We start from the raw sequence: 13,969 nt of genomic DNA, 5'->3' as shown, positions 1-13,969 counted from the left end.
AGGTTCTTAGCCTGCAGTAGCAAGTGAAACGGCAAATTGTTTTAGCTCAGGGGTGTCAAACTCAAATTATCTTGGTGCCACTGCTGTTACTGTCATCTCTCAGAAGGGACCGCTTCAGTGGTCAGATAATCTCAATCTTTCTGAGAATGTAGTTGTTGATTTCCATTATTGACATATCAATGCAAAAATGCAAACCTCAGTTTGTATACATTTCATATGATTAGTAGATAAGTCTTTTTTCCCCTACTCTAACCTTGCCACTAACAAATGAAATGCATTTGTACTTTCTTGCCACACACTTGGCAGCACTTCTACTCACATTTTCTTCATATCTAACATAAAAAATGCAAACAGAAATATACATCTGTAGATTTCTTTCCTTATAAATTATTTCTGTAAGCCTCGCACTAGCCGTGGTCGGGCTTACACGGATCACATTACTTGCCCACCGCTCCCACCATCATTTTACTTTTTAAAAAATCAATAGTCCCAGAACCTGTAAACATTAATGAGGGAAAAGGAGTTGTTACTTTTTAGACGTTTCTGCTAAAAAGGGTACCACTTTTGAGTGTTTTGGTACATGTTTTAGGTCTGTTTTATGTTTTTACTAGTTTAAAATCATTTCCATTTAACTAAATTAATCATATACAGTTACGGTATTGTGTGTGTGTGTGTGTGTGTGTCATATTTACATTTCATTAAGGAGTGTTTTGAGTTTTAAAGGGAATATTAAGTTAGAAAACATAATTCTTCATTGGATTCGAATCAGTTACTCATATTTTCTTGCTAAGTGGAGGCACTGCCATTTATTTGTCATTCAAGTTTTAAAAGACTTAAAAACTAGTAACTTTAAATGACTAAGATCAATTTATTTATTATTAACGTTTTGAAAGTTAATTTTCTATTCAAGCAAAATAAAAGCTGTGCACACACATTTTAATTTCATTGTCACCTTTCCTGTTGTTAAATCTGCTGTTCATTTCCAGCACTGTTCTTCTGTTCTGTATCTGAGCACATGTATTTAATTGTGGACTGTCAGCCAAAACAAAACGTCTCTCATTATAAAAAATAAATAAAAAAATACTGTCATAATAAATAACATTTTTAGATGTCAAACTGACAAATTTTAGTTGGCAGTTTTGTTTTCCAAATTGTTGAGAAATTAAGGATCTGATTACATGAATGCCAGTGTTTTCTTTTAGTGTGGCTTTCTCATAATGCTGCTAAATTGACTGTGTCCTTATTAAATGTAGATGCCAACAGAATACAAAGCATAAAGTATATACATAGAGTAGTATGAATTTGTGTTATATAAACCCCTTAAACATACTGCGGCAATTAAAAAAAACAATGTTCACATTTTTCCTCTGGCCCACAAAGTGAGTTCAGTCCTGACAACATTTGTGCTCACTGATGATAGATTTCACATGTCGTGGTAGCTTGACAGTTCGGCTTAGTGTAAGCCAAAGTTAAGTCTTATTATATTATAACAGCGAGCGGCGATGTCTGCTCCCCGATGCGCACAAGACTCGACAGACAAAGTAGGAATGCTTCCAATCCGACGAGGATAAGCAGGGATATGGAAAGACGGGCAAGGTGGGATGGAAAGACGGATTGGAATGAAGTAAAGAGGGTTGGAAAGATCGACTGAATCTCCTGATGAGATGAAGGGCAGGCGGTGAGCGTGTGTCTGAGGAATCGCAGAGTCTGATCCTCACAAGATACCTGCGGCCAACTGCCGCCGTCTTAGCGAGTGTGTCTGTAGGCCTTTGTGCATGAGCAACTAAAAAGGTTTAGACTTAAAAAATGCAATGCGTTTAATCAAGTGACTGATAGAGGTCATTAAAGATCACAGTTCATATAACCACACAGCCTCATGTGAAGAGAAAATGAGCCTGTTTTCATCTTGGAAGCCAAATTTTTATATTTATACCCCTCTTTAAAGCTTTGTTTATTTACAGACTCACTGACCAATGATTCCTTTTCATTATGATCCATCCCAACATCCACAGATAGACATAATCTGCCAGATACTTCTCATTCAGGGGAACTGAGGCTGACAATTATTCAAAAGGAGGGAAACTATTTGGTTCATTAAGTAGACTGCAGTAATAAAAAAAGAAGATTCAAGGATTTGAAGCTTAATTTGTCACATAAACAAATAATAAATGTATCGAAATGATATGCAGCCTGCAAGTGACTTATGAGAATTAGGAAAACTGAACATAAGGATAAATATTCAGAATAAAAATATGAATATGGGCAACATTAACATGTACCTGTCTAAAATTACCATATTAAAAAAAGTGATAGCAAGTCATGGTGAAAAGTAAGGCATACTTGATCGACAATCAAAACCAAAAAGTGTTCTTATAACCTGAAATGACTTTGACTTGGCAGAACAAATCTTTCTTTTGCCTCTCACAAATTCAAACAGTTTGTAAATATGAATGAAAATGTAGAAAAAAGGTGCTGAAGAGCCCTTCAACCAAACACTTAACCTCAGTGACTTCAGTTAAGAAGCTCTTTGGCTGAGAGGGTTTTTTTGTGTCAGCTCCTGGGTGTGAATGTAATTCATCAAATGAAAAAAAAAATGTATGTGACTTCTGTAGAACCGACATGAACTTTCATACAAAAGAAATCCATCACAGAAGAAGCATAAATACTTTTTTGTCCCTCAACAGACGCCTCAGTAGATCAATTTATTATTTTACTGCCGCTCTCCTCGACTGCCTTTTTGGTTATCATAAGACAAGCTGGCTGGTAGTAACACAACACAACTGTGTTTGATAAATATTACAGCCCAATACGTGACCAAAGGGCGGGAATTTTCCTTCATTTAAGAAAACTGGTTTTCCTTCTGAAGGTCAATGAGTCAGACGTTGCAGAGACTGTCAAGTAACAGGTGACCTAAAGATATAAATCTTCCACAGCCAATTTATCCATCAAGGGTTGAATACTGTAGAATTTTCCTGAATGATACTACAGTATAAAATCAAATATATGTACCTCTGGCATGAGCTAAATAACCTATATGTATTAACAATGAATGGGGGTGCAATTAGTATTTATATACATCTTATTGAAAATGTACTATGAAAACATTGAAAAAGACAACATAACCTGTCATATACACGTCACAGCAGGCGTAATTATTAAACTTAAAGAAACAAATTACTTTCATGCATTAACATTACATTAAACTGTCATGTGTGCTTGGCTTTAAATGACTTGCCATTATAATTGCGCCATGATTTGGACTGGTCAATAAAATGTAAATTGTCATTAAATGTCATCAAGTGTTATTACACAGTCAAACTCTTTTGTAACAATGTCGGGAAAAATGTTCTTGAACTTCGGTAAATTGCTGCAATTTGGACTTGTTAAAATGTCATTAAATGCTTTCAAGACAGTTTGACGACAGGGAATAAGTACCATGGTAATTAAGGGAGTTTTGGTAAATTAAACTAATCGCTAACTGCTGTACCGTAGCTACTGTTGCTAGCCTCTGATTGCCAGTTAGCTCGGTTAGCCATCTAACACTCCCTAGAGCTGACTCAGCTGCAGGGTGCCAGGAGCCAACCCAGTAAGAAAACCATCTTCGTACTGTACTGTGAAGTCTTCCTGTCAATCAAAGAATGTTACCGCAAATATTCAGAAATACTGTGAAATAATAAGTCCTACTCAAACTAAATATTTCATATCAAGATAACAAAATTGTTTTTAATCATGGGAGAACTGGTTACTGACTGACAAACACAACCAGTTATGCAAGAAGTAGGCTACATGTGACCGTTTGCTAGTAATTTACAAGTCACTGCTGAGTTTAGCTGCAGTTCAGCTTTTTGTCAGAAATCTGTTTCAGCTACCAGGCAGCTGTGTTTTAAACCGAGAATCACCTTAAAACGGCTTAAACACTGACTAGTGTGAATTATGGGAAACTGAAGGCAACAGCTGCACCTCTCGCTACATTCAGAGGAGCCTTTGAACTTGGACAGGTATTGTCGGCCAGTTGTGATATATTCAGTCCAGAAATGTGAACTATGAAGGAGTCGATGAGCGTTTGAGACACACCTTCTGAAACTTCAGAAATGTTATCAACAGCATATACACATAGAAAAGGTCATCACTGTATATTCAACTACACTATTAGAATGACAGGTGAGATAGATGGTGCAAAACGAAATGACAAAAGATGGAGACAAAACATACAATGTATAAAGAAGTCAAGGAGATTTTAGGGCTGCAACTAACAATTACTTTCATTGTCCAATAATCCGTTGAATATTTTCTCAGTTAGTTAATTTGCCGTTTGGCTTTTAAAATGTTAGAAAATTGTGAAAATGTTGAGAGGTGTTTCCCAATGCCCAAGATGACGTCCTCAAATATCTTGTTCTGTGCACAACCCAAACATATTCAGTTTACTGTCAAAGAGGAGGAAGGAAACCAGAAAATATTCACATTTAACAAGCTGGAATCAGAGAATTATATCCTTTATCTCTTAAAGAAATTTCTCAAACTGATGAATCGATTATCAAAATAGTTTGCGATTAATTTAATAGCTGACAACTAATCCATTAATTGATTCATGTTTGCAGTTCTACACTTCTGTGACCCATTTTGACAGACTTAAGGACTCTTTCTGGACCTCCAAGTGCAAATGTTAAGTGATTATCTTGTCAGTCTGTCATTGTTTTGTGTGGGTTTAGCACACAAGTAGCACTTAACAGTGACCTCTGACCTTGCACATGTTGGGAACATGTTTAAGTAACCTCAGCAGAGTTATTAATAGTGGTGAATAGAGATAAGAGGTTGACAACTAAGTAAAGAAGAGTCCAGTGTAGAGAGGAACAGAGCAGAATTCCTCAGAATAACCCAGGGACCCATTTCCCTGAGCGGTGGGACCTCAGTCTAAGGTCTCGACCCATTGTCTGAAAAACAGTCCTCTACACATGTGCTATCGATCTGCAGGCTTAAGGGACTTTTAGAGGCGCGGCAGGTTTAGGTAGCGTAAAACGCTGACCTTTGACCCTTGCATGGGATTGCACTGGGCTTTTAACAAGCACCAGGTGTAACAAGCTCCACTGGGGTTCCAGGGTAACATGCTAGCGTTTAAAGGGGCATTCCACCCTAACACTGAATTTACATCATGTGGTAAAGACACATTTTAGAAAGTTAAAAAAAGATGGTTTAACAGCCATTGAAGTCTTATGATACATGTTTTCTAATGGTTTGATGGACAAGCTGACAAGTTGTGACATTAAAACAACTGAAACAAATGTATGATACGTAGGTTAGTTTTTTTCCTCCAAAATAAATGACAGAAAAGCTCATCTTGATATCTTGAGCTGAAGGAAAGTAGTGTACGGACCTTTAAAATGCTGATCCAATGACTAAACTTCACAAATCTAATCCTCATTAACTATGATCGAAGATGTTTATTTAAATATTTATTTTATGATTGTGTAAAATTTGAAATATATGAATTTTAAGTGAGAGTGTGAATGTTGCTTGTTTCTGAACATTTCCCCTTATTTAAGACTTTCTTGACAAAGAGGTCAAAAATCCAAACACAATTAGCGTTTTCTAACAATACTCAATCATCATATTGTGTGCAGTAGGTCAGAATAATATTATATTATGTATGTATTATAATAGTCAGCCTGTGAAGTTGGTTCCATGTTGCAAATGAATACATCACAAAGGTAAAGGTGAGTTCATGTAGGATTATCGTCACTGGTAGAAATAGCAAGAATTCCGTTTTAGGGTGCAATTTCCCCCGTAACATACAGCAGCTGGCACTTCTGTAGATGCAGCCAAAGTACCCACAATGCACCATAATGTGTACATTAACAAGAAAAATGTGCCAGGTGGGGTGACGTGTTAAAATAACACAAGATGTGTTGTCCCTAATGACACGTGTGGATGTCCAGACGATTGATGCCAGTTGGGTTAGAGAACACATTTTTCACCACGTGACTTCTGAAGTTTGTCTCGCGTGAAGTTAAAGGGGCTCGTGCTACATTTTTATATTCACTCAACAGACTTTAACTGATGGTTTTCTCCAATAGGCTGCTATTAAACAGTACATATGTTAGCAAAGATAATATTTTTTAACATTTATACGTAGCTGCTGCATGTCATCCCCCCAACAATAGTTAGTCTGGATCTTCTCACAGGTGTGCAGGTGCTATTGCTTTTTAATGACATGATGCTGCTGTCACATATGTTCTGATGGAGGCTTCATGCCAAAATAATTCAGCAGATTCGTCAGCCTATTGATCTTAAATAAAATTCACCCGTAAGCTCAACACATGAGATGACTCTTTTGCTATTTTGATCTCTCTGAGCGGCACCTTTTTTCATTAATGTGCTTTTTGGGAAATATAAGTGTTTACACAGACAACACTAACTGTAGCACTGTAAATGGTCTGTAAACTTTTCTGCAACAAGCATTCCCCAGTTGGACAACGTGTTCTTCGGTTTGACTGCAAAACACAGAGTGATTCACTTTTAACGTGTGTTTACACAAGAATATTAAATTATTTCTAAGCTCACCAAACATTGCTGTCTAAAATGTTTCACATCGAGCACAAACGCGAGAAGAAAACTCTGCTTCCACTAGCTACAACACCTGTGCCTGATTACACTCAAAATGAATGCCCAACCCAGTGCTCAGAGGTACATGAGGTGAACAAACTCTTTTCACAATCACATCCCATAGAGTTTTAAATGTTGTAAAACTGAAATGGATCGTCCCTCGAGAAAAAGATTTGACCAAGGGTGTTGTTATAGATTCAGAATTCAAACATGACAATCAGAAAAATGTCATTTTTGAGGTTTTTACTTGGTGGCAGAAGTTAGCTGATTTAAAACTTTAGATACATATATCTGTTAATGGCAAAATGATCTCCATGAGCTTTTTCATTTTCAACATTTAAACACCATCGGATTATACCACTATATTACAGAAATATGTGTAAAACAGCAGACCAGGGAAGCATTTTATCTCAAATTTTGATAACTGTTTTCTCACTCCATCTGAAATCTCCTGCAAAACCGGCCACATGTGCTCACAATCACCTACAGTAACCTTACAAAAACATAAATACCACTGATGGATGTATTAATGGCCTCAACCTCCTGACATCTACAGTTCAATTTTCTCGCTTGGAAACTTTAAACCTTCTGTGTGGAAAAAAAGGTGGTTGAAGAGGGGAGGAGGGCAACATCAAAACCTCTCTGGTGTGACGTGATGAATTCTGACAGCGGGTCAACCTGTCGAGCCCAAAACCAGCGTTTGACCCTTAAACCTGAAATTGGTATCTAACTTCAAGCTGTTCTCATCTATTAGATTCAAATATCTTCAGTCAAGACGTGTAAATTTGCATAATTTTCGCCAAAAATGATAATTCCAACTTTGCACGCTTTTATAAACAGGTGTATATTTTGTTTATATTTTAACATCCTACATTGCTGACATTTTGTACAATACATTGTGTTTCACACCTTACAAACTGAAGGCTTTATTCTAGGATTTCCATAAAGTTATGTACTTTTGAACCAACAGTCATTTTATAGGACAACAGTGGATAAACACAGCTATTATTCTAAAATGTTTGAACCACTCATCCTATCCATATTCTTTAAAAACTCATGTAAAGCAAAGTTTCTTTCAGTGGTATCAGACAAGTCCTGTTTGGGCATTTAGGGGCTCAGTAGTATACGTGGTTATGCCATCAAGTTTTGCAGCATTGATTCATCGAGGAAACCCATATATTTCTCTGGAAAAAGTTGCTTTTTGCTTCAATGTCCTCCGAGACATCTACATCAGTGATTGAAATATAGGTTTCATTGTATAATATTATAATAAATGGCTATAACTTGCTTCGGAAAGGTCAGATGTAGAAAAAAATGTATATAGAAGTCTAAAACACCCAAGTACATCTTTTTTAAATAAAACAAACTAAACTTCCTGAGGTTTTGTATGTACGGAAGCCCTAAACGATCATGAATCAAACATATATTCGTCCGTTGTCCCGTGATAATAAGCTAAATTTTATTTGTTGTCTCAAGATCGCAAGTTATTTGTAGAGTTTATTTTCTTGAGTTCCTTGAGAAAATCATCTCAAGATCTCGGGAAAACACATTTGTTATTCCGTGATAATGACATAAATAACTTGTGGTCTTGAGATCACAAACAAAATTTTATTTGTTATCACGGGACAACGGGGGAAATAATATATTTTTCCCATGACTGTTCAGGGCTTCCCTATGTATGAGTTCACAGTAAAAAAAGAAAAAGAAAAAGAAACACCTAATTTTGACTGACTTTGATTCTGGTTAATTCACCCATTCTCAGAAAAAGCAAATGTAAAATTGGCGCTATAAATGAGCCAGACTGAAACTGAAGGTTCCCCTGAATCAAAGGATGTATGGCACTTGATGCTTACTGCTAGAACAGGGGAGGAAAGACATACAGCACACAGAAAAGTAATTTGCCCTGTAATATGTTCCAGGTCTTGAGGGTTAAATAACTATTTTTGTTCATTATTTGATTAGAAATATCACATTGGTATTACATATATACTTTGGTAATCAGTCTGACTTTGTTAAACCTGCTGCTCTATTTGAAACAGTATAATCTTGCTGTCACAAGCTGTTATCCTGAATGAGACTCAGCGGTACCTAATGGCTCCACGCAGCCCCTCTAATCATTATCTAACGCCTCACCTCTGGTCGGCTGACGGGGGCTGTGTGGAAACGTCGGAAGCCAAAATGATGGCGTAATTGAGACCGAATCCGCCTCCATTAGTCCCAAATTCCTGAGGAAATGCCAGACGCTGGCGAGGGTCACCACATACCTGCGTGTCTGTGGTCAGGACTGTTTTCAGGGGATTTTATTGGGACTCATTAGCTACAAATCTGGATTTGAGGAGACTATCCGACCACTGTGGAGTGTCTGCTGGTGCAGATCTTAACAAGGATCGACATGACAATTCAGCCACTTAGACATGCAGAACAAAATAAAAGATTTTAATGGTGATCCAGAGTCAACGAATCCTGGAGAGTGATTTGAAACAGTTTCTGGTTTTGGAGCAATGGATGGAAAAGCTTTGGCAAATATTACTTGTTCTGTAAATGATTTTCTTGTTAAATGGCCATTGAGCAAAGCACCGAATCTCTTCCTCTTCATTTTCTGTCATTGATCGTGGATTAGATTGGATGAATTATATTGTTTTATTTCATTGGAAATGTATTAACAAAATGGTTTATAATTGAGAGACATCCCGGAATGAAAAACCTTTTTTTTGTCATGTTTATTATCAAAAATGACATGAAAATAACAACAGACGTCAGTTTCAGCTCTATTTACCATGCTACCTCACTGTCTATTGGAACCATGTGGTAAATGATAATGATAGATTTTATACATTTTGCAATTCTATTATTATTATTTGATAAAAAATATAAAAACAGCGTTTTTAAAATGTTGTACCGTTTCCTCGATGTTAAAAGTTTAGGTATTGTCGTGTAATTTGATGTATTTGAAGTTATTTGTAAATACTTCACTGTGTAATTTGAATATATCCAGTTTAAAATGAAAATATCCGCATGGGAGCTTTGAGTATAATGTACAAAATACAGCCAGTTGCTATCATGTGAGAAATTGAAGAGACTTTACAGCAAGTGGCTGCAGAAAGTCTCATTTTAAAGCTACGACCCCCAAAAATCCACATTTCGGTTGTTTTCTCGGCGCACTCACCGTTTTGCTTCTGCACGACACCAGACCCCATCCTGATCACCTCACATAGCAAGGACATCACAATGGCAAAGAGTCGCAAATGCATCTGGGCTGCTGGCAAGCGCCCACTTCAGCGCCAGGCTGCGGTCATCTGCGGGGACTCCAGGGGTGGCAGGTTGAAGATTTAGTTCCACAGCGAGGGACAGAAAGAGGCAGGAAGGGAAAAAGGGACAGAGATGATGGGGGTTTAAAAGATGATGGGATGGATGGAGATGAAGTGGAGAGGATAATCGCGTAGGCCCAAAGCGGCGATGAAAACGATGAGTGTGAAGGTGAGAGAAGAGAGGAGAGACAGAAGAGAAAATCCTCTTCTCCTTTGTCCTATTTCACGCAGAAGATTTAGGGCTAAGATGAGGAGACAGGCGGCCATAAAAAACCAAAGGCAAGCACAGGAGACCCGGAAAGACGTGATGTGAGGAGAGAAGAGTGCCTTGCCTGCCTCTCCAGACTGGCAGTTGGAGGGAAAACTCACCATTTAACTACCACTGTCAAATTTGCGATAAACGAGCTCCACTTATCCCGTAGCCATCTTTAACCCTTTATAGGGTGCACTCTCGGGGCCTAAGTGGTTCCATATTTCCAGCTTGATCTTTAGCCCCCTCCTCCTGGCTCTATCTATTGTTGTTCAGCCTCTTCTTTTTTTTATTATCCGTCTTTTATTTATTTATTTATTTATTTTGCTTGTACTGGGCAGCATTGTTTTCTGTGGCAATCCTATTAAATGTGGGCAGTCGGTAAACTTAATTTGACCACCCTGTGAGGAGGAAAAACAGCTGGAGAACAGCATAGCTGAGAGTTTTAAATTTGATTACAGTGTACCATGTTCTTGTAATTGATTTGTTGTGCCTGCTTAGGTAAGTAGTCAGGTACGCAGGATGTCTGCGATTTACAAGTCTGAGATGAAGCAGTTTTGTAAAGATGGACACAGTTGTGTGGTTATAGATATGGATTGTGTAGTTTAGTATAAGTATAAAACCTCTTTGGTTGATCATATCCTGTTCTGCAGATTACTGTTAATCATCTCTACCTTTCGTCAAATGTACAGACATTTTTCTTCAAGCTTTCTGAATTTTTCCAGATTGACTCAGTCAAAATATATTTACAGGATGCTTAAATATTATATAATTCTGTCTGATAATCCCCAAAATGTGGTTCTCATTATCTACAGTTCATCTTCTTCTTAGGTATTGAGGAGATTTTGCAAGGTTCATCTCGCAGCCACGTGTAGGCCTGTAAAAGAGCAAAAGTAGAACTTATATTTCTACAAGAACATAAAGGAATAAATGGATTAATGCCCTTATTTCGAGCCTATCCTGCATAAAGAGTGGTCGTCTTTAGGCGTTGGGTGATACAACTAATGTGTACAGCAGAGCTATTCAACTGCCGGCTAGTGGTCTGAATACGGCCCTTTAACAACCTCATTCCGGCCCTTTGATAATTTTGTTAGGAGGCTAAGTGGCCCATTAATTGGTTATGTTTGTTGCTTAGCACAGTATATATATTATATATATATTTCATGAAGTGATAGTTTGATCATATTTATACAAAATTGTAATACATTTAATAATCAATAAGCAATGCAAAATATGAATTCCCACTTCTTTATTTTATATAATACTTATCATATATAATTATTTCTATCATGAATGATTTCTTAAATAAAAAAAACCCTGAAAAATTTAGAATATCATAAAATATATTGTCATAATATACTGTAAAATATATGATTCATACTTCAAACCCATTGTACACTTGCAGATCCTAAAGTCTAATCCCGAAACCCCTCTTGCCCCTTGCCCTACCCCTTTGTTTTCCACTGTTACACCTGTTTGGGTAGGGCAAAGTGTTGGGAATACATGACGATGTATTATGGTCCTTCTCTTTATGAAAGGCAATAAATGCTACTACTAGTTTGCTGATATTCTGGTAGCGAATTAGCTAGCTAATGTTACTTTGTTTTTGCTGATTTGTGCATGACAGTCCTGCATTTTATATGTATTTTAATGTTGCATTCTCCCCTTTGATGGCATTTGACACCCAAAATGTAACTTGAGACCAGCAGGTAACCTGCTGCACTTGGTACCGCTCCTCTAATATCAGTGCATGCTGTCAGGGTAGGAGTATGATTGCTAATGCCAGGTAATGAAGCACTTTTTATGACTTGATTGATAGCGTGAAGTTGTGAACGAATTGCGAGCGTCCGTGCTTTTCTAGCTCCATTAGCTAAATGTGAAATGGCATTGTGATGATATCAGGATTGGCACAGTAATGCAGGAAAAATCACCACAGCTGAGGAGATCATCTTGGAAATGTTCAGTTACATCTGTTTACATAAACACCGTCGATGACTACAGATGACGTATGAGAATCTTGAAGGGTTGCCCTGTTTCGTAGGGGGAGATTTCAACCACTGCCCTTTGGGGTTGGGGTTAATGAGATTGAGTTTATATAAATAAGTTTAGGAACGCTAATGTGGGCAATAAAAAATACACTAAGCTATGGTAAATTCAACCCATGTTTATATACTACTAATTTATTTACAGATACATTTTGTAAAGAAACATAATTGCTGCCTGGATTGAGTTCAGTGGCAACAATTTTTGTAGTGTTTGAAGTATTGCACATGAGTCAGGGTGGATGGGGGATGAACAAACCAATGTCTGGGGTTTGCATCTTGAATCTTATATGTTCTTAGGTTTTGGCAACAAAACCACGTAGGTTAAACCCTGGGAAGGATTATTGTTTTGGTCATTGAAGTTACTTTCCGTGAACAAAGAGCAGAGTGTCTAAACATGACCATAAAAAGGGGTTTTATCATTATTAAGTTGTTACGAGCGGAGTGTATTCCAAGAGCGGATATTGCAAATGAAATGAAGTTGTTATAGAAACTTTAGCTAATATGAACCTCATTTCCTCATTAGAACTGGCCCGCATTATTTGTCTTTCAAAATGTATTTTTCTGTTGCAAGTTAGTGGTATGTGAACCTAATTTTCTGGGATTAATCGTTTGGTAAATGATCTCACTTGAAAGCAAACATTCTCATTATGAAAATGAACTGCTTATTTTCTGTAACAAGCAAATTCTCCTGAGAGTCGAGTGAGCGTGAAGTCGAGGGTGAAACATCTACTACAGTGAAATCTATAAATACCCTCATGTGCATTCTAATAGTCTGTTCTTTCAACTAACAACACAGTAAAAACAATGAAAAAGGATCATTTGCTTCCCTCAGATGTGGACAAGTTGCATTAAAACATAAATAAAATGCTCCTTCCGTATAAATACATATGTACTGTATATATAAGTTTATTAGCTGGGTAGGCCAGACGTGCATACCATGTGGTCGCAGTGTTGTGGCTTTGACTTTGACTCACAACCTTTTGTTGCATGTTATCCTCTCGTGTTTGTCCTGTCTCTACATCCCCTTTATTCATAGCAACTTTAATGTTCGTTGTCATGTCTCTATTTAGACTAATTTCCTTCTGAGCTAAAACTCATTTACTGACTGACTCACTAGAGCCTTCATTACCAGATCAAAGATGCAGCTTTGCGTACGAGAAAAAAGTGTTTTTGTACACTCTGAAAAGTTAAAAAGCTCTGAGGAACCTTGTGGGTGACAGCAGCCGAAGAACCCTTCACGTGACTTTGACAAATCAGTGGATGTTTTTAATATTTTCCAATAAATCATTTTAGGATATTTGTGGCCATATTGAACTGAGAGTATCCGCTGATGAACTACAAGCTTTAGTACATGCCCACATGCCGAAGGTATTACATGCACACTGCTGCTGAACGACAACCTCATGTCTCTGAAACAGGAGTGTTTTTTTTTTTTTTTCCAGCAGTCAGGGTGGCCTAACGGTTAGAGAGAACCCATAAAAGAAAGGTCACAGGTTTGATCTATGCAACCGTTAATGGAGCCATCTCTGAAGTGCCTTTGAGCAAGACACTAAATCCTGCAGCTCTTTGTAAGTTGATCAGGGTAAGAGCAGCAGCTATAAGCCTAAAAGTTGTTAGCCTGCAGCCAGAAGAGTAAAACATCCCTTTCTTACATGAATTATTAAATCACAAAAGTAATATTTTTGATTTGGTTTTACTGTAAAACAAGCACAAAAATATGCAAATAACTTTTTTTTCAATAAGTTATATCGAGGGAGGTATGTAAA

At 37.3% G+C, this 13,969-nt stretch overlaps 1 protein-coding gene across 1 annotated transcript in view; it reads right to left on the bottom strand.

Annotated features, from left to right (window-relative positions):
• rspo4 (R-spondin 4) overlaps positions 1–9,851 on the bottom strand; it is a 34,699-nt gene extending 24,848 nt beyond the window's left edge. Inside the window, exon 1 of the mRNA XM_073467611.1 lies at positions 9,767–9,851. Within this exon, the coding sequence (XP_073323712.1) occupies positions 9,767–9,851 (85 nt within the window). The remainder of the gene's footprint in view (positions 1–9,766) is intronic.
• Positions 9,852–13,969: the final 4,118 nt, after the last annotated feature.

This window comes from Pagrus major, chromosome 6 (assembly GCF_040436345.1).
Source record: "Pagrus major chromosome 6, Pma_NU_1.0".
In the NCBI taxonomy this organism is placed as follows: Eukaryota; Metazoa; Chordata; class Actinopteri; order Spariformes; family Sparidae; genus Pagrus; species Pagrus major.
This window is presented reverse-complemented; position numbering and strand designations above follow the sequence as displayed.